The 22,002-nt window shown below is 45.0% G+C and overlaps 2 protein-coding genes across 4 annotated transcripts in view; one reads left to right on the forward strand and one right to left on the reverse strand.

Annotated features, from left to right (window-relative positions):
• LOC138567355 (uncharacterized) overlaps positions 1-22,002 on the forward strand; it is a 432,054-nt gene that overhangs the window by 398,414 nt on the left and 11,638 nt on the right. Inside the window, exons 3-4 of one of the 2 annotated variants that reach the window (XM_069645475.1) lie at positions 7,592-7,670; positions 7,786-8,055. In XM_069645475.1, coding sequence (XP_069501576.1) covers positions 7,592-7,670; positions 7,786-7,940 — 234 coding nt within the window. In that variant the 3' untranslated portion in view covers positions 7,941-8,055. Of the gene's footprint in view, positions 1-7,591; positions 7,671-7,785; positions 8,056-22,002 lie in introns of those variants that run through there. The other variant, XM_069645476.1, reaches the window with a different exon arrangement.
• SLC35A2 (solute carrier family 35 member A2) overlaps positions 1-22,002 on the reverse strand; it is a 335,702-nt gene that overhangs the window by 274,575 nt on the left and 39,125 nt on the right. The gene's annotated exons all lie outside the window — the stretch shown is intronic.

The raw sequence follows: 22,002 nt of genomic DNA on the forward strand, positions 1-22,002 counted from the left end.
CATTCTTCAGTCACCAGTGGTAAGACCTTTCTGCCTTGCGAACTGAACTTTTGGATTGAACTTTGTTATTTCCTGTGCACTTAAGGACGCTCTGCAGCTGTGCACCATCCCGAAACCAGTGCGACACTCGTGCCACCCGGGTATTAGTATCCTATTAACATTTCCCTTTTTCTTATTTTATCCCCGTCGTTGTGTTCTGAACTCCTCAAATCCTTCAGTCCTTCTCCACTGGTAAGATCCTGTCCACCTCCTGATTTGTGTCATAGCTTAAATCAGTTAGGTTCTAAGCCTTGTTATATTCCTAGGTGATTCCCGGTTTTGTGCCATACTTCCATACAACGGGGGGAAAAGCTCAGGTATTCCATCGATTAGTAAGACTTACAGGGGACAAGTGTTACCTTCGTGTTACTTACTTCTTGTTCTTTCTTTTGCCGCCTGGTGCGTGGCGGTGCGTTCTCCCCGCCCTTCTGAGTGATCAGTCCACTTGCCTGGTTAATTACAGCAAGAGGTCATATCATTTAGAAGGTCTTATTCCCTCACAGAGAGGAGGCTTGGGTGGAGGCTCTACCCAAAGCTCTTCAAGCAACTTCCCGGTTTTTGGTTCTACTCTCCGGTTTCACGCACTCATCTCACTGGTGAGTAACACGCTGTGTTGTTGATGTTGGAGGCAGACAAGGCTTTTGACTCAGTCGAATGGCCCAAATTAATCACAATGTTGGCATGGGCAGGAGTGGGTAAGGTTTTCCTTTTGCTGGTCCCTTTGTTCTATGTACTTTCTGTGGCTAATATACGTACAGATGGCATAATCTCAGACTCATTTGCCATGGAAAGAGGAATGAGTTAGTACTGTCCACTTTCACCATTACTTCTCATGATCGCGGTCGAACCCCTGGCAGCAATCCTTAGCGAGTACCACTTGGACAAAGGCCTGGACATTTACAATCCAAGATCGACTCCTCCTACTGATCTACGCTGATGACATCTTTTGATATGTTAAAGTCCTGGCCACCAATGTGCCGATCTTGTAAGAGAAGTGGAAACTTTTGGCCGCCTCTCTGGATTGTACATTAACAAATAAAAATCAGAAACTTATCTGCTCATTGAAGCAATATCACTGCTACCCGCTAGCATATTGGTGGCCTGGTGGTTCCACAGACTATGTTATTTAGCGGAATACACATTAGTCAACAACATTTGGGAAAACTTCATAGTGGCCCTTGAATGGTTGCAAATACAGGTACAGCGCTGGGTTAGGATCTCTCTCGTATCACATCACAAACGGTTCTTTAGGAGAAACGAACTTGCAGGAGATTCAATGAACCAACGGCTCAGGTAAACATAGATGGGAAAAGACAGTGTGCTATCTAACCTTATAGGAAGGACACCCTATCCCTGAAGGGGGTGCCTGACTCTAGGTGGCGTGTGGTGTGACGCCTATCTAATAGGGTTACATAAGGAGGAAATTGTCCCTCATTTCACCAATTGTGTGGGAAAAACGTATACATTCGTAAACGTTTTTAAAACCTCGTAAAAGAGCGACCATCGAAAGAAAAGACTGACTATTAGATCATTGTCAGAACAGCCAGTTAGCTTGAATGTGCTTCAAATAGCCGTGGGATTTTCAACTGTTTTTTATTCACCCTAGGGCATCTAAATTTGCCACTTGCAGAAGTTGTGGGTTAAATATTTAAAAAGGTACCCATGTGAGCTGGGACACCATAGATTACTCGCATAATGTTAAGTTATGCACTAAAATCTTGTTAAGTTGTGTATCCCCCCCTAATTGTTGGGGATATTTAGATGGTCATGGGAGCCCCCATGGCCAAAGATGTCGACCGGTTTCGATGGTACAGGTGATTCACACCATCTTCTTCAGGACCAAAAGTTATCTTCTGTGTTAAATCAGTCTTCAGCCTTGCCTAGAATGGAAGCACAAAAGGACAGGCCGCTCCGTCTCCTGTGTATGCGTAGTGTACAGGTGAGGGAAACAGGGTTGGTTCATGCGCTGCTTCTTGGGAATGGCAGTGTGTTGGTGTGCTAAGAGCAGCAACAGACAGCTGGCAGTGGATGGCCGTCGTTGTGGGAACCAAATGAGAACTAGTGCGCTGTAATGTTTGTGGCTTATTGCAGTTGATGATATGTTGCTTGTTGGAGAGATCCAAACACTGGTATGGTATCGCGGGCTGCCCACTGGAAGAGAAGATTCTCTCCCTCTCCATGATGGCCCAAATCGCCCTCATTTTGATGGTGGTGCTACTTCGTTCCCTTAATATTCCTTTTATACAAGGAAACTTTTTGTTCTGAAGCTGCTCTGTATTCTCCTTACATTGATTTCAGCTGGCAAGCAGTGTGGTGTCAGCTGGGAAACTCTGACCTGGCCTATGCCCAAGGGCAGCCTCGTGGTCCCAGACCTAAAATTGCACTATTGGGTATCACAGGACCTATATGCCGCATATTGGCACAATCAACATCTGAGAGGACGCATGTTATTATGGAGTGGAGTATGTTGGCTTCCAATTACCTTAGAATGAATTTTAATAGGCACGGTATCCGCAAGGCATGGGGAGGCTAATGGGGCTGCCGCACTTGGAAAGCATGGATGTGCCTGGCTCAGAAAGGTAGACTTTCAAAGTTATATGTCCCTGACCTATACATTACCCAAGTACCAGGCATGCCTTTCACCCATGAGAGGACATTCATTGAGCTGATGGGAAGGGGTGGTGAGTGCGGGGGTCCGAGAAAGTAGGCGATTTGTTCATGGAGGGTGAATTTATCTTGGGGAGGAATATCTTGCATTGATGATTTATGTACGATAGACCATCAGGTTTTGCTCAGTGGCTTATTTTTCCGCACACCAACTCTTTTTGTCCCCTCGAGATTGGCGGTTGGTGGGTGACTCTGATCAGGGCTGGATAAAGTCCTTCTCTCAACTAATGGCGACACATCTGCAAGAACCCGATCTGGGAGAGCGACTTCTCTGTGACACACAGAGGCCCAATCGTCATTTATATGCAGGCAAACCACAGAGGTCTGCTTCCACCTGTCATAGATGGATGAGATACCTTGTACACGGTCATTCGATGGAGGATACATACAGGGTATTGGTCTCGCCAACTTCTATACCCATGGATAAATGGAACCTTTAACACCTCTCCCATCCTTCAAACTCTTGCAGTCGTAGCCACCTCATCTAGGATCAGGTCAGATGGTTATCACTACCCTTTGTAAATCATGCTTTGAATACTTCAGAACCCCTCTGGATGGATGGTTGGATTAGCAGAACACACACTAGCATATTCGTTTATAGACTCATCACCTCATCACTCTTTTTGATATCCCGCTTTGTGGACTATGTTGGCTACTGCTAATGGTAACAAAATTGGTTTAGCAGGACATCTGAGATACTCTTGTCAGTGCTAGCATTAGGTCTATGACAAACAAAACATTGTTTACTGGTTTCTACTGGATTACGCTCCATATACATACTTTTCAAAGCCATGAATAATTCTTGATTCAAAAGGTCATTTTTTTTTTGTGAATATCCAGAAACTATACTGTATACTGTTCAATTTGAAACACTGTTTTCAACAAAAAAAAGTTTGTCAACATGTGTTGTGAGTCTCTTGTCTCTTCCTCAGGGCTACACAGCTTAAGTGATGTTAGCATTATTGACTCATACATTTAACATCAATTATAGAGGGAAAAGATATCATTCATTAGTGATATGATCCAATTGTCTGTTTCAGGTTGCACTATTGTGTGTGCATATATGTACGCTATATCCTATACAGTACATTGCATACATAACAACGTCCTATTACAGATATCTTCATACATCTTCTTCCAATATATCCTACAAGTTATTCTTTATTCTTTTCTTTAATTACCTTCATTTGTTGATTGATGGTTTTCACTCTTAGATTGCTAAGGGAAATGAATGGGTTGTTCACAGAACAGCTGATTCATTCCAAAAAAATGCAGGAGGTGGTGGCGAGACACAGGGGAGTGGATTGGTTTACTTTCTTCTTCTGCCTTCCCACGGTTTAAATGCAAGGAAATCCACACAAAAAACAATGATAAAGCGTGCACCTTCATTCTAAACATTGCAGCTATACCTCTTCAGTTTAGCATAGTCACCTTAAAAGGGGAGGGGGGGACGTGGATATGCCAAGTGGGTTCTGAGAGAGAGAGAAAGAGCAAGAGAAAAAGAGAAGGAGGGAGGAGAGAAAGAGACAAAAAGGAGAGAGAAAAGGAGAGAAAGACAAAAGGAGAGAGAAAATGAGGAGAGAAAAGGAGAGGGAAAGAGAAAAGGAGGAGAGAAAAGGAGGAGAGAAAGAGAGAGACAGAGAGAGAGAGAGAGAGAGAGAGAGAGAGAGAGAGAGAGAGAGGCATCATGGGAACTAGATGCAAAATACCTATGGGACACAAAAGGGCAACATCGATATATTTTTCATTTAAAGCAGCGCCAGGCTTATGAAGTCCTGGTGCTGTGGAATAACACCTTTTCGAGCACATGCTGCAGCACAGATTGGGCATGGCTACTATCCAGTCTGTAATTCACAAGTGGGGGGTGTTGCTAGGGGGGGGGTAAGGAGGCTATAGCCCCTGGTCTTTTGGTTGTAGCCCCGGATAGAATCTCAGGAGCTACAGCCAAAAGGCCAGCTAGCCCCCAGTCCCGACAGTTCCGACATCAGGTTAGCCCCGGGTCTTCTCCAGACCTCGCAACTCCCCTGAGTGGGGGACACATCTAGGCAGCCCAGAAAGATGAACTGCAAGAGACACCAGATGCACCACAACCAGGTTGTAACGTGCATGCACCGATACTGTGCCTTTGAAGGCCAATACTGTGAGGATCCAGAAAAGAAATAAGCCCGACGATGCACGTGTAGATCCACAGCCTTTCAGAGTGGACACGCTGCAAAGTTCTCCCGGTTTGCCTCTCAAGACACAGAGGAAGATCCTGTCCTCCAGCCCGACTGACCCACATACCGGATCGCTCTGTAGTGCTCAGGAGCAATCCTTAGGTCGCCTCACGGGCCCTTGCTTCCGGTCAGTCTGCGCAATAAAGCGTGTGCTATCTAGAAACGGTAGCAAGCCATGCCACGCCACCTACACAACCACAGAAAGATAATGCTCCACTGCACCCGCCGGCCGCCACAAAGGATAATTCATCAGACTTCTGGAAGTGCCAAACCTCACCTGCTGGGAAAGGTCTGGAAGGCCGGGCTTGGTCAGGGGTCCTCTTTGCTGGCCCGCCAATCATTTCCTTTCAGTAAGCAGCGGGGTCAGCAGGCTTTTCTGCGAGGTGCCGATTCTTCGGGCTGCCCAGTCGTACAGGGAGAGCTTTACAGCACGCTGGCAGCAGTTCACAGGGCGTGGCATGCCAAGGGAAGATTTGTGTGTGCTCTTACTTGAAAATGAACCAGCCTTCCCAGCATGTGATTTTCTATTTGTGAACAAGCAAACAGGGACAAAGCAGCATTTACTGCAGAGGCCAATAGAAACAGACAAAAGGAACGCCAATCAGCCCTTTAAACTCAAGAAAAGTAGACCGACCAGTGGCCATCTCACCATCACAGGTGCCCACGTGCCCACTGCCCAAACTGGAACATAGTACATGACTGCTATGGTAAACGCATGCAATGACGCCCTGGATGCAGGAAGATGCACATCACCCAAGAAATACCCAACTCTGCTCTCATCTATATGGGGATTCCCCATCACCCAGGAGATAACTAATCCAACAGCACGCGTGAAAGACTGACAATACCAATGCTACTAATTCACTCAAGAAAGACACTCAGCCCTCCACTGCAAACACAAGCACTGCTCTGTACTAAAAGTGCTGATTCAGCATCAGACAGGGGGTGGGGGGGAGGGGTGCACCTACCAATCGTGAGATTAAAGAAGGCGGGTGGAGGGGGCACCTACATGGGAAATGGCAGAGGTACTCCAAGGCACAGACACCCTGTCAAAAAGGGCTTCACTGGGAACGGTTGGGGTAACGATGCATTGGGTGTACAGCCAGCCCAAGAGACCACCTTATGATTAGCACAAAAAGGGGAACGACAATAATAGCACCATCATAAGTACGCATAGTGGGAAATCCCTCAGGTGGGCTGGGGAACCTCATTCTGAAGCAAGCAGCCAGTATGACAGGGATCTGCCAAATGGGGACGGGCCTCGGGCTGCATATCACGAGAAAGCAAACATAGCTAGAACTAGGTGATGTACTTACAGAGCAGTCAGATTCTAAATAAAGGGGTGTACCTGCAATTATATCCCTGGGCCTTCAGGTAAAGTATATGAGATTAAAGCAAAAGGTGGACCAGTGGATCAGGATGACACAGATTATTCAATAAGTACAAATGTTAATCAATAAACATAACATATCACTGTATGTATTGTTTAAAATCATTAATTCAATCCATCAACATCTCTTTCATATTTCAAGCATCCATTCTCAATCCCACACTATCTCATTCACACATTCTTGTATAAAATGCCAAATTGATTTTATATATTGTGTATTGATATACTAATATTACACAGACATTTACAAAGGTTGTAACAGTTGTTTCCGGCCCAGTCCTCATTTTCAGGTGTCGTATCTTATCTGTTTTTTTAATTTCCCAGATTGTTCACATAATGGTCGACATGTGTTTCGGTCCACATATAACAGAACTGACTGTCTTTGTTTTTTTAAAGGCCTTCTTCAGGACGTAGGGCAAGGTCTAGTTGGTCTGCCCTTTTTGGAATTGTGTAAGCCAATTTTAGATCTAAAAAAACCATAAAAACCCATCAGGATCTGGTGTCATCCATACTACTTGTTAGTGGTGACTAATGTTAGATATACAAAAATGTAAATAAAGTACCGAGATGGGCCATCTAAACAGCGCTTTAATACTGCCCAGTACAAGATCTAAGGCAACGTTGCAGTTACTTAAATATACCGAGTCTGTGGGGACCTGCTCACTCTGCAGCACTAAAATGCTATGTAATACCTGCACCAAATTTGTGTGAGAATAATGAAAAGAGATGCCGGAAAGGCCATTTGGCACCAAAACCTTATAAAAAAATGTGATGTAATACCTGGAACACCCAAAAAATGGGTGAATGAATAATAAACATAGGCAAGAAATCTAGTACATGTGTCATGGAATAGTGATGAATTATTATTCAGGCAACCTTTTACATTCTCGCAGGCATTTCTTAATTTATAAACCATTGATGATGGGCGTATTCGACTAGGGTTGGAAGACATTTACCAGCATCTGTCCAGGCCATACAGTGAGACTTGGGAGTGTGGGTCAGTCTACATATAGTGCATTTGCATGTGTGCTACAAAAAAATTCATTACATTTGAAACGGTATATAGAAAAGACACATTAGAATGTGTGGTTCTTGTAGGTGTCTGAAGCCGGAGGTCGTTTGGTAACATCTAAGAACATTGAAAGACAACACTTTACCTAGAAATAAGTGGAAATTGGGAGTTCAGATTGTTTTGTACAAAAATATGAACGTGAACTAGATTTGCATCCTTGAAGTAAATAAATACATAGAACTTATAATTTTCTCTGTTGGTCCACAGGATCGCAACAAAGTTAGAGATGCCCGTGGAGGATTGAGTCCAACAATCTACTTGCTATCCCTAGAGCTGAAACATGGGGGTGAGTAGGTTTTTATGCGTTTACTGATAAAAAATACACGTGACAACATTAGTCACCAAGAACAAGTAATATGGATGACACCAGATCCTGATGGGTTTTTATGTATGTTTTTTAGATCTAAAATTGGCTTATACAATTCCAAAAAGGGCAGACCAACTACACTTTGCCCTTCGTCCTGAAGTAGGTCTTGAAAGAAACAAAGACAGTCAGTTCTGTTATATGTGGACCAAAACACGTGTCAACGATTATGCGAACAATCTGGGAAATTAAAAAAAACAGATAAGATACGACACCTGAAAATAAGGACTGGGCCGGAAACAACTGTTTTAACCTTTGGAAATGTCTGTGTAATGTTAGTATATCAATACACAATGTATAAAATGCCAAATTGGTTTTATATAAGAACGTGTGAATGAGATAGTGTGGGATTGAGAATGAATGCTTGAAATATGAAAGATATGTTGATGGATTGAATTAATGATTTTAAACAATACATACAGTGATGTGTTATATGTTTATTGATAAAAATTGTACTTATTGAATAATCTGTGTCATCCTGATCCACTGGTCCAGCTTTTGCTTTAATCTCTTATAGAGCAGTCAGCCAAACTAGCCGCCCTACAAGGCAGTGGGGAGGTGGCTCTGTACCAGTGTGCCGGTCACATGACTGCTGATGCCCACTGGCATGAGGCTGTGGGACAGGAACACTGGTTCTCCCAGGAACGCCATTCCGTTCAGTCAGGCAGTAAGTTCCTGGGCTATGGGACAATGCCAACCTTCACAGTATCCACCACAGAGCTTGCGAAGGTCATCATCCAACAGTAATCATGTATGTAAATGTCCCCTTTCGCACCGGATGCAGGGTGTCTCGTGTCCCGTTCTCAATGGTGTGGACCAATGGCAGTGTATTAAAGTTCTGGCGGTCAGCACAAATGTTACTTCATTAATAACTAGTTGTTCCCTGGTGGGTTGTGAATAAATGTCGTACCACATGGGGAGGTAATGTGATGGAAAACTGTTGAACTGTTAGCTTCAGTTACGCTTCACTAATCAACGTAAACTTCGAGGAGGTTACATCTACGAACTAACAAAATCCCTGGGAAACATTGAAAAAGTGCTCCCTCTAAATTGCAAGTGTTTCGATGGATTTCTGACCATTGTACTTCCTGGTATAAAACCACTGTTCTTATTCCATTCATATTTTGGCCTTTTCAGTCAGAGCCTATCCACTGTTTGATTCACGCTTACCCAGCTGTAAATAACAGCATTATTTCTTGCCCGATGTGAGCTCCACTTTTGAGTACATTTTTTTATGATCTAATTTGTGGACCCCCGAGTACATTTTTGGAGGTATCACTGAGATGTCTCAGTCCCCCAGACCACTGAGGGTATCCATGCCGTCCTCCTTGGGCCGTGGGTCCAGCGACTGCAGACCCGATTACTGCGGATCACTGAGTAGGCCCTGCAGACAGTGAGTTCACAAAGGTCTGTCAGGTCCTGAACGCCGTCCTGCGGCCAGTGTGAGGTGTGAGTGTGTGGTGGAGGCTCAGTGCCAAGGGGACTCGAGTGTATCTAGGACATGAGTATAGCCATGCAAGAAGACGCTGCATGACAGTGCATGCCTACAGAGGGGGGAGGGATAGATATTGTTTTTGATGGGGTATAGGACACATCTTCAGAGAAGGGAGGATGTTCAGCTGTAGTAGTGTAGATATTACAGCGTACCACTCGATAGGGAGTGGACGCAAGTGTGGGCATGCCTACAGTAGAGCACGAGAGGTGCGTAGTGTGCATCGAACTCCGTTAGACAGGAGTGGCGCGTAGTGCAAGCAATTGATTGTATAGTTGCGTAATAAGGGTACGAATTGTGTTAATTTTTGTAGAGAGAGGGAAACACGTGTGGTAGTCATCCAGTTGTGAGAGATCGATGTGGATGAGGTTTATAGTCAGTTTCGAAACAAAAGATTAGAAAAACAAAAGTTACGAAACCAAAAGCTGCGACATGCTATGTTTAACATGCAAGTGCATTTCTTTCGAAACCAATCCGTCGACAATAGTCATGGATTTCGTTTCAATTGAAACCCAATTTTACATGTTAAAAGTAGCATTTCAATGCTTATTTTTTTTGGTAATGTTGAAACGTTAGATGGAGCTGTCCAGTGCTGTAATTTCAGCACTGGACAGCTCCATTTAACGTTTAAGGTTTTAGAGTATATTGGAAGGGGGGTTCCCCCACAAGCCCTCCAACCCCCACGCCACCCTCCAACCCCAACCCAAGCCCCAACCCTAACCCTAACCCAAGTTTCGAAAGGCAAAGTTTCAAATTTTTTTCAAACAAATTGTCATTCAAAAAAAAAAAAAAAAAAAAAAAAAAAAAAAATCCAAAAGTTTGCCTTTCGAAACTTTTGTATTCGAAAAAATGACTGGACACCGTGGATGAGTCCGCACCAGGAGGTACCTCATGTGAAATAGCAGGCTTCGGCATTTAAACAGCAGGAGTGTGCCGGTGGTGCATGGTTAGACGATGGGCACTATTGTGCTAACAGGGAATGGCGAGCCTGTGGAGAGGGCTGTCAAGTACCAACATTGAGTGAGTGGATGGGCCTGTGGAGAAGGCCAGAGTGAACGTTGAGGAGAGGTGTGATGTGGAATAAAAAGGGGAAGAGTTAGGAGAACAGGAGGATGGGGGAACACAGGGTAGTGGAATAAAAAGGAAATAAAGGCTTAAGTGGACAGCCCCTTAGACCGCATGTGCCGCACACTGCCCAAGTATCACGATAAACTATTACAATACAATTTCCAGTATTCCAAGCAGACAGAAGTGTAGCATTTCTATGTATGGCCAGGGTAAGGCACATTTGACATCGAGATAGAGAATACGTTCTCGTACCTGTTGACAAAATATAAAGGTTGCAAGCTAAAAAGCAGGCAAAACATTGGGTCGCTGGAAATTATACAAAGAGACACAAGGGTGAAAAATGGATGAAAGAAGGAGACAGTGGAAGGGAGCGGACCGAGCTCACCGACTCCCCGCCCTATGGGTTACATCCCACCTTGTGACCGGCTGTAGGGTATACAATCCTCGGCAGGAAACCTCAAAGGGAGACCAGGGGAAAACAACACGGGAAAAATAGACAAAAAAGGGAGGAGGTGTACACACGGGGCGAAATAACATCCAGCAGATATTGAAAAGAATATGCACCAACAGGTGGATGCATTATTTAGTGAGGCGGAACGGGCAATAGAGAAGGAAGTGAGGAGGAAAAGCAGGGGAGACGAGAGAGTGGTTATCTGGAAGAATACACTTTAAATTAGACTGGGAGGAAGATGAGGAGGAGACGACAAAAGGCAACGATGAGGAAGGCACAGCCTCAGATGAGGGATTATTAGGAGATAAATGGAGTGACGGGGATAGTGACGAATGGACACCCGACAAACTAAGAAGGGAAAGAAAAGAGTGGAACCGACAGAACAGTAACGTAGCAGGACAGGGAAGGTAAAAATGGGGTTAACACAAGCTGCCTGAGAGAGAGGGATGGGACATAAGACACAGGTAATGCCATTACTGCAGAAAGAGTGGGAGCCCATTATTTGCCATGGTAAGCAATGGACCCGTACAACCTAATATGTAGCTTGCCCTCCCTCGTAGCAAGGGGCCAGTAAACAGATACAGGCACTTGAGAAAAAGACAGCGGGAGGGACGCTGGCCATTGGAGATATGAAAACCTTATTTGTCACAATTATAGGAGAACAGGCAGACAACATTTGGAACCAGGCCAGAGCTCCATTTAGAAATTGTTGGGCACATGTCTGGGAGGTTCGAAGACTTATGTCTCCAGACAACTATGACCTGGGGACAGAGATGGCCTATACAATGAAAGCCAACGATGACCCAGCAGAATATACAAAGCGAGTTCAGGATTTATGGACCCAAGAGACGAGAAGGTCCTGGGACGAATGCATAACATTGTTCCATCACATACTAGTAAAAGGACTACCAAAAGAAGTACAGGCTTCCTTGGATAAGATAGTGGGTATAGAAGCTAAGGGTTGGCCCGAAATACAAGCAAACATAGTACATTATTGTAAGAGGAAGCAGTAAAGCGAAAGGCAGGCAGCCGAGAATGCTGCGAAGGCAGTAAAGTAATTGGTCCAAAAGAAACTGGCCAAATACACCATGGAAGGAGCACTGCTAGTGCCAGATGCCAACGCAGTGGCGCCAGCACCACAGGGAGGGATTCCAGTAGGACAAATGCTGCAACAAGGAGGATACCTGCAGCCACAGTGTATACCACAATGTGGACCACCACCACAGGGAAATTACATGCATGGGGTATATTTTCCTATGGGAAGAGGGTGCTTACAATGAGGAAGAGGGCGTAAAGAGGAACAGGGTATAGGGTTTTCGGACCATACTACCTATCTCAAAACATGAGACGCTTGGCACGCATCAGTCCATTTGTGAATCAGGCACAGGCAATCCAAGTGGCGCAAGGGGCTCCTGTGGCAGCAGATGCAGGGGCTCCTGTGGCAGCAGATGCAGTGTCTTCCAGGGCAGTCACAACCAGCACAGATGCCGGCACAGCAGGGAGGGGTGCAGAGCCAAGTGGGGACAACCAACGGCAGAGAAACGGTCCCGGCGATGGTTCAGCCACCCACAGTAGCAAGCGGAACCACAGCAGTGCTAGGGTAAAACATGGTGCCCCATTACACAGGGGGCAGTGTGGTAGGAGGAAATAATTTCCCCTTCCCACTAAATAACACACAGCAATAGGGAGGCCCACAGAAAGTCCAAGCATGTCCAGTCCTAGCAGTAACAGATGACCCTGACCAGAAACCCGAGGTAGCAGTGAAAATAGGACCAAGAGAATTCTTGTTTGTCATGGATGAAGGAGCAACCAAATTCTGCATCAGTGAAGGGGATTCCCATTATCTAACAAGGTGATGGATGCGCAGGGCTGCTCTGGGGAGGTGGTCACGGTTCCATTAAAAAAAGATTTACCATTAACTATAAGGACACAACACCTCATAGCTCCCTCACTGTACTCCACAGGCACACCTATTAACATTTTGGGGAGAGACCTTGGGTTGCAAGTTGAATGCAACCATATCATTCACAAAGAAAGGGATGGTGTGCTCCACGCCCAGCATTTATTATACATGGATAGGAGCCCGGGTAGCAGCTCTTCTCGTGCCAGCACACACGCTAAGCACCTTGGAAGAACGGGCACTATGCCATAGCATGTTCCAGTATAGGGTCTGGGTTCTGCTATGATGGGTCTTGGGAATACAGGGGAAGGTGTTTCAACTAGCTTCAGAATTCCTATTCAGACCACAGTGCCTAAAGGATGACTTAAAGAGGGAAACCGTGGTGTTGCAGCTGGAAGAAGCAGTAATACGCAAAGACACAGTGATTCTGTGTGGAACAGACAACGATAACATGGAGTGGCGAACAGTGCTGTGCGTTGATCCCACATTGACAATTACAGAGTGTTGGATGAACAATTGTTCGCCAATGAGGAGGAGGTCGGAGATTCTAACACAGTTAGTGACGAGAGAAAATAACAGATCTCAAAAGGGTGCCAGAGGAGTTGTGGACTAAGGGACCCCAAGATGTAGGGGTACTGAAAGGGATTGGGGCAGTGAAAATAAAACTGAAACAAGGGGCCCCGCTACCAAGGCAAAACAATACCTGTTGACCAGAGAAGCAGATGAAGGGATATACTCCATGTTTCACACATTGTGGCAGCAAGGCATAATTCAGACATCCACATCATCCTTTAATACAGAGATTTATCCGATTAAGAAATCAAGGGTGGATCATGGCATTTCACCCAGGATCTACGCCCACTAAATGAAGTGGTGGTAGCAGAATTTCCTGTGGGTCCAAACCCTGCCACTATATTATGCAATATCCTGGTGAAGGCAAAGTAATTCATGACAATGGACTTGCAAAATGCCTCCTCTTCCATACCATTGCATCCAGAAAGATATTTGACCGCCTTCGTATTTCGCTGAACTAGATTCGAGCACACTAATTTGCCCAAAGGGTACTGCCAATCGCCCAGCATTTTTAATAGGATAATACAAAATGGACTATGCAATGTGCCAACATCAAGCACTGTTACTCAGTATGTTGACAATCTGCTAATATGCAGTGAGAGAGAAAAAAAGAGTGTAGAGCAGACCCAGTACTCATTTTGGCACTGCTCGCAGAAAAAGGGTATAAAGGTGGATAAGACAAAATGACAGTATTGCCTAGAAGAGGTTGTGTACCTGGGGCAAAAAATATCCATTGAAGGGTGTAGAATTGCACCCGAAAGGACACAGGCCATGCACTCTGCCACACATCCATGAACAGGTGAAAGAGATACAGACATTTCTAGGTGTGTGCAATTACTGCAGAGCATGGGCATTTGATTATGCCACATTTACCAAACCCGTATTACAGGGCCTTAAGGAAGCACAAAAAGAGAGGAGGGACATAAAGTGGACATCCGAGATGAGTATCATAGAACTAAAAGACGCACTGGCACATGCACCGGTGTTAGCTACCCCAAATTACAGCAAAAAAATCAAATCTTGTTTTCATATTCAGGTGGCTTAGTAACGACGGATGTCCTAACACAAAAGAAGCCACAGGGACACCAGCCACTAGCTGTGAACGAGGGATAGCACTGGGGCAACGTGCTAGTCTTTGAAGCAAGACCACGCAGAGCAACAGAGGTTTGAATCCCGGATCTAAGATTAGAAACCAAACTGAGGTATTAAGCGTGTTATAAAAATTAAAATAGCTTATTACAGTTGAAGCCTAGACCCAGTAATGCAAAGAGATTACCCTGCGAACAGGCGCTTGTGGCTGCAGCATTGGTAATTGAGAAGGCATCAACTACTACCATGGGGTGTCCCAGAGTATTGTGTGTACAACAATCATTATTCGCCATCCTCGAGAAATCAAAAAGTACACTAACAACCCAAAGAGCATCAGGGTATGACGTCATATTAACCAACACAACCACAGGAGTTGTAAGGTGCCGAAGTGGAAACCCAGCAATCTACCTAGCAGAATCAATACAGGAAGGGGATTACATACATGATTGTGCAGCACACATGGACAGGTAGGAAGGAAATGTACAGGTAAAAGAGGAAGAAATAGCAGGGGCAGACAAGGTCTATACTGTGTTAGTGTGCTGCATACATGGGGAATATGTAATAGTATTGCAGCACTGACTAACTTCAAACTATTCAGCAAAGCGAGCAGAATTAGTGGCAATCATACGACCACTAAACATGATGGAATGGCATGCAGCAAACATCTTTTTCGACTCTGCCATCGTCATGTCAATCATCCGTTAAGGACTGGCACGGTGGGAAAGAAGGGGATTCGGAAGAAGCAACGGATCCCCTTTACAACATGCAGAACTACTTATGGAATTGACGCCCTAAAGGTTCCAGTGGAAGTGACGATAATAAAATGCGCCACCCACACAGAAAAACAAGCTAGGATATCATTGGGGGATGAAAGGCCGACAAAGCGGCAAAAGTAGCAGCATATTTACTGGAGTGAGGGGGGAGTTCAGAGATAAGGTGCCACTCATTGAAGCAGAAAGGAAGAAGGGCAGGAAGGAAGAAAGGGAGGAACGCTTTAACATGATTCCCATAAACCACATAATAGAATTCCAAGGAGAGGTACCAAAAGACGAAAAAGAACTGTAGATAAAAAGAGGGTGCTCACTGTCAGCAACAGACCTGATTTGGCACCAGAATAGCACAGGGAAGCTTGTGATGCCCAGACAACTGTTAAATGTAGCACTAGAACAGCTGCATTTCCCCACCCATGCACCAAAGTAAAGCATAGCTGCAGAGCTTAGTGATGGGTGGTACGTCCCAAACCTGCATGAGCGAGTGAATGAGTTCATGGGAAATTGCACGGTATGCAAAAAATTCTGGTCTGGGCTCACTTCAAAAACTTTGCGGGGAACAATAGCATGGCTGGAAGGGCCCTTCTGGAACTTGCATGTCGATTAGGTTGAAATGCAAGAAAGATGTGCCTCCTATAGGTACCCAATCGTAGGGGTCTGTCCATTTTCAGGCTCGTTTGAGGCAGGATCCTGTACAAAGAATGATGCAAAATCTGCAGCAAAGTTTCTAGTGAGAGAAGTATTTCCAAGATGGGGTGTGTGTGAGGAAATAAGGTCAGATAATGGCCAACACTTTGCCAATTATCTTTGTGAGGAGATAATACGTCTCCTAGGGATCAAACACAAACTTTGACTGATGTACCAGCCGCAGGCGTAAGGGATTGTGGAGAGAATGAATGGCTTACTAAAAGAGCGCTTGGCTAAGCTAACTATTACTATGTTTCCCGAACTGGCTATTTTGCCTCCCTCTTGCACTTTTACGCTCTTCAAAACTCACCTTCTGCGGATCATCATTTGACTCTGCAGTAAATTGTAATGGGAAGGAGATTGCATGCGCCTGTTCCTCCCTCATGTTCAATTTTGGATATTAACCCTAGCTCAGAAATCCTTGGCAATGAAATGAAAGACTATTTAATTGAGATGACCAACGTGCTTCGCTACATCTCCCGCCAGGTACAGCAATCTACAAGTGGGCTAACCAACATTGAAGAGTATGCACAAACCCGTCAAGACACAACTACAGCCCCTCTATCCAGGAGACCGAATACGGATTTGAATCAGTGAGAAAGTGGAAGGAGCCATGTTTTGTGGTCCTTTTGAAGTGGTCTTCTCAACACCCACAGCAGTGAAAATCAAAGAACGATGTGCATGGATCCACCAGAGATGCCAGCAGACCATCCGGAAGAGGAGGCATCACTTGATGGGGAGTATTATCGAAATTACGTTAACTTTATGTACTATAATAAGGTGTTACAGAAGACCCACAATGGAGATAGTAGATGGACAAGGAAAAAGAAGAGAGAGAGGGTGGGAGTAAAGAAAAGAGTGGGGTACATGTAAAAAGTGTTGTAATGCTCTGCATCTTTATTTTCTGTCTTCATTTTTTCTGGCATTTAACACAAGAATAAATTGGGCACATCAGCTGATGGTAATAGGGAGACTGCACTAAGCAAGTATAACTGGTCCGATATAATTCTACAGAATTGTCGTGGAGGGAGTGGACCTGGCCACTGAAAACTTACAGTATGGGGAAATGAAGAAGATGGGGCGAGGGAGCACCAATGGTACATGCTAAGTGTGCTCACTCATCTCACAGAACGCCAAAACAATTCTTACAAGAGGTGGCAACAGAAGAGGGAGGATGTCTGATGCATATGGCCTTGTGCAGGACTAGGAATATGTCAATGGGGAATACAGTGGAAGTAAAGTGGATTGATGAGGGGGAGGAGGTGTACGAGGACAACTTTATACAACTAGACAACATGGCCCAGGAGGAGAAGAGCAAGCACATGGTTCTGGAATATGTAACAGAGGGGGCACACAATGGAAAACAGGTGCTTACTGCCCATAAAGGGATATACTGTAAGACCTCCACAGGGTACGATGTGCCATGGTGCCACACCAGACACTTGATGCAATGGGAAGTGGGAAAGAGGGATGGCACAGTGCAGAAGGGCCGGTGGGGTTCAGAGAAAGGGTGGTTAAGAAAATAGATGCGGGAATTAAGACAATTTGGAACAGTTATGTACATTGTAATGGGAGAAACAAAACCCCATGTCAAGAAAACCTAAAAGAGCTCACACAGTGAATGAATAAAACAAACAAACAAACAAACAGTATTCTTTGTGTTTCAGAGCAAATGGAACATTAATGCTGGAGATGAATGCAGGCGGGGCGATGGACATCACAGCATTGCAAAAGGGGACTGCAGCAGTGATGGACCCATGGTGGACATGTGGAACGAGAGCATATTCCCTGCTACTGTCAGGGAATCTGCATACTGGTGTCCCTCCATTGTTGTGCCCCGTGCAGACTTGATACGGCTCAATGAGTTGTCCACATATAAAGAGAAAGGGCGAGCAGAAATGCAAAAAAACAAACTAAAAGGTAACAAGGAAGAAAAGGTCCAGCAGCAACTACATCTCAGCCTAATCCACCAAGAGCTTAGAGGACATTCCGCCCCATCTGAAATTGTTCAGCTCTGCATTTGTTTTCTTTACCTTTCTTTTGCTTCCTGGGGTAAATGCTGCAGCCAATGCAAGGATGGCTGCAGATAACCAGTTATGAACCGCTTCAATTGGCAAATGCAAACTAGAAGGCACTCAACGTGGTGTGTGAAGAACTTCGTGCTCTACGATTGATAACCCTCCAAAACAGTTTTATCTTGGAGCTCATAACAGCAAAGGAGGGAGTGGTTTTGGGAGGAATTCGACCATCCACACAGCGGGTGTGCACGGTTCGATGTTCATTCTTCGTTTATTTTGCGGCATGTTTGGCGAAAAAAGGTTTGCTGAAAGAAATCACATTTTATTTCATTTGGGGGGTCCCCCCTCCCGATCCCCACTACCCTATTATGTATCCCCATACACCACTCCACCCTACCACTTATATAACCATGTTTTTCGATGTTGTTTTGGCAAAAAGTGCTGCGATAAAAACGAGGGATGAATGAACGTCGTACCGTGTGCACTCGCCTGGGCTTTTTTGATATTCAAGAAATTGAATGATGGGAGATCAACCTCGGAAAATGTGTGGGCCTAATCGACATAAATTTCCCTATGCTTGCTGCACAACAAACACAGGCGAAATCCTCCCATGTTCAGTTGGAATGCGACAGCCAGGAGTACATGAAAGCAGCAAGAGGAGGAGGGCAACACCTTTCTCCTGCCATGGCCAGCTTAATTAAATATCGAAGGCTCCATGGGTCTGCCCTATTCTTTGTCTGGTGGCAGCGCATACTGTAGAGTTATTGAAGCAGGCCTGTGGTAGGCCTGGTCGCAGAACTGACAAAGGGGACAGTATATCCAACACCCTTTTGATATGCATCTGTGTCAACCTGAAGTCAGCACCGACCCCTTAGTATGAAGAGCAGTGAATGTCATGTCTGGGAGCACTGTTTACAGTGGTCATCCCAGCAGGGGGATCCCATTCAGGAAGATCGGAGTATGTGATTTGAGCGAGACAAAGTCTGTTCTCTCCATAACTTCAAGGGAGACCTGCGCTTTGATCAGGAGCCACAGAGAGCTCAATTAAGCAGAGAGACGCTTTTATCTACAACAGACAGGAAGATGGGTGGGACTTAGCAGTACAATTTGTCACCCCTTCACCTTTCATGTTGCAAAGCACTCTGGTTATGACCTCATGCATTACAGAAGAATGTTGGTGGGTATCCAGGATTGGTTCATTAAGGTAGGCTTAGCTTGCACCAATCACTGGGGCCAATTTGACTTTAAAAGATGGTTGAGCCCTTCTTTTGGCAGATCGTCTGAAAGCTTCACCAGAAGCAGGAAAGAAGAACTGAGCATTGGACGCTGGCTGGATGGACAGTCTGCCTTACAACTTCCGAAAGTGAAGGATTGCCACGACATCCAAGAGGGGAAGCAAGATCCTTCACCTAAGCATCTCCCAGGGAACAGGGAGATACTGAATCCAGCAGACCCTCCAAAAACTTCAAAACAGGTACTCAGCCAGCACACAGCATGCCTTGCTAGTCTCTACAAGCAAGGTTCCTAGGTGGGAAGTGCCAGAGAGTCTCTGAACCGAAGGACAAGGCCGTTGCCAGGAACACTCGCCTCAGCTTTGGGCTGTCCGCCTTAAACGAGGACACAAGCCCAGCGAAAAAACTAGGAGGAATGCATCGACAAGCATCAACCAGCGTCCGCCTGAAAAGACATTTTCGAGACAGTCGAGACCCCAGAACCGCAACCGACTGCACAACTGACAATTTTCACGCCGCTAACATCGTCCAAGACACCTGGACAAGCGTTTCAGTCCCGCCGACTAGCACTAACAATGATTTATGACCCCGAGCCGCTGTGTAGGCCAGCCTGCAGCCGTCCGGCCAGCCTCGATCGCCGAACTGCCTGCTGCCTGATACCCGCAGCTGTCTCCCGTCTTGAACTCTCTGCATAAGCTGCACAAGGTACATTGTGGTACTGTCCCCCTGGTCCTTCTCTGAAGGCCCCTAGTGACATTTTACAACTGATTGCTCCTTTATGCTGAGACCAAGTATCCTTGAACATTGTGACCAATTACTTTGTGCTGAGACCAAGAATCGTTGAACATTATGATAAATTACTTTAACAACTACCCTCCTGTCAGTATCCAGAGTGCATCCCCTTTCCTTCTTGAAACTGCCTGTCTTCTGTACTCCTTTACAGGGTGGTTTGTATTTTGTAGTGTATTTTAACTGTCTGTTGTGATAATAATAAAGTAGATATTTGTATACAACCTTGACTGGACAGTCCCTTTTATCATTGGGTAATAATTTTATTTCGCTATGTTGCAACTAACCAACTATCCACAACCATGCGGAGATAAGCCTGCCGTTCCATCCATGTTACCAAAATTGCACAAGGAGGTTTATAATTGACTGGTGTTTCCAATCTGTTTGGATCCCTTCTGGTGTACTAGAGGTGTGGGGCTGATTGATGGTTTAGAAACAGATATTCGTCCATGAACCACTTGTGCCCTGGAAGTTGATTCATCACAGGTGTACCATAAAATAGGCAGCACATTTTGCACCGCAATTCCCGCTAATGATGCTGCAAATAGAACGATCTCAGATGCAGTAGAGGAAAGAGGAACAATACATGAGAGAATGGTGAAGGAAACCCAAGACATTTCATTGGCAACCTGTTTGGATTCACTATTCGCTGAGGCACCCAACTGGCTCATGGCAGTATGTAAGAGAACTGCCCCAGTGCTCGTCGCTATCCTCATCACCACCTGCATCGGTTGTCTGATCATCCATTGGTGTAAATGCTGCCAGCATAAGAACAATTACATAATGGCATTACAGAAAATAGAGCACTAGGAGGTATTAGGCGAGGTAGACCCTGGTATGAATGAAAGAGAGAATGAAGTAGAAATAATATTCACAGCACCTCCACCAGACTTGGAAAATGACAAAGTATTATGGGGCGATTGCTCACCTGATGGAACAAAGATACTGGTTTTCGGGGAAATTTTGGATGGGTTCGAGGAGGAAGGGGGCATTAGCAAGGTAACAAGGGGGTGAGGGCGCAAGGAAAAGGGAGAAGGGATGAGAGGGAAAGAAATGTTGATCGAAAGATCGTTTGAAGGCTACTAATTCAGAACCAGACAGGGGGCGTACCTACCAACTGCAAGAGTAAAGTAAGTGGGCAGTGAGGGCAACTACATGGGAAATGGTATAGGTACTCCAAGCCACAGGCACCCAGCCCCGTAAAAAGGGCTTCACTAGGAATGCTTGGGGTAACGATGCATTTGGGCAAATAGTCCTACGTTTATGCTCCGTTAAGTGATTCTTGACCAAACGGTATCCTACTAAAGCAGGACACAAATAAGAAAAACAATGGCGCATAGGAGAACTCCTCCAAGAGAATCCTGCCTTATGGGCAGTTACAATATGATGCCGTTTTATGTAGTCTTCCACCTCACCCAGAGCAGAAGACTGCATGCCAATACTTCTATGGGCATGCCCAAGACAAAAGATGCATCTGTGGAAAATGTGGGTAATACCTAGTTCCCCAAGCTTTTTAAAAGAAAATTAAGACAATAGATCTAGAATCTTCAGGATGTATGCACTGTCCCAGAGTATCCCAAAGGTAATTCTTTGACTGGTACCAAGGGTAGCATTATCCAAATGTACACCTCCTTATCCAGTGCACTCTTGATATCAACTAGTTTTAAAATATTGTTTTACTGGTTATGGGGTTGAACAGTTGAGACTGAAATACTTCCATAGAAGTACAGTATAAAATAGGCTGTACGCATGTAAAAATGTGGTGGCCTGCTCTTTCTACCCTTAAACACTAAAATACTAGAGTATCTCCGTTCCCCAAATGATAATGCAAGATTCACCATCTCGCAACATTCGTTTTTAACCTAATGCCTATGTGCCTGCGTTCACTTTCTACTGTCCTATTTTGCAGGAACACTTATTCATGAAACCAGATTAGCCTTGTCTGTTACTTTGTAAAATGAAAGCAGTTGCCTCTCACTATTTGCATTTCTAAAATTCTGTGGTGAATCGTCATAACAAAAAGAGCAAAGAAACGCTAATATATTTCTAAAAACGATATTTAAATTGATGCCGTGCCAGAATGTTTGTCTTGTCTCTTTCTCCTCATCGTGCATGTTGTGGGATGCTCATTTCAGCACCCAACGCGTTGCATGTTGCTTGGGCACACTCATTCAAATGTCTCTTG

This window comes from Ambystoma mexicanum, chromosome 2p (genome assembly GCF_040938575.1).
Source record: "Ambystoma mexicanum isolate Mex_15411 chromosome 2p, UKY_AmexF1_1, whole genome shotgun sequence".
In the NCBI taxonomy this organism is placed as follows: domain Eukaryota; kingdom Metazoa; phylum Chordata; class Amphibia; order Caudata; family Ambystomatidae; genus Ambystoma; species Ambystoma mexicanum.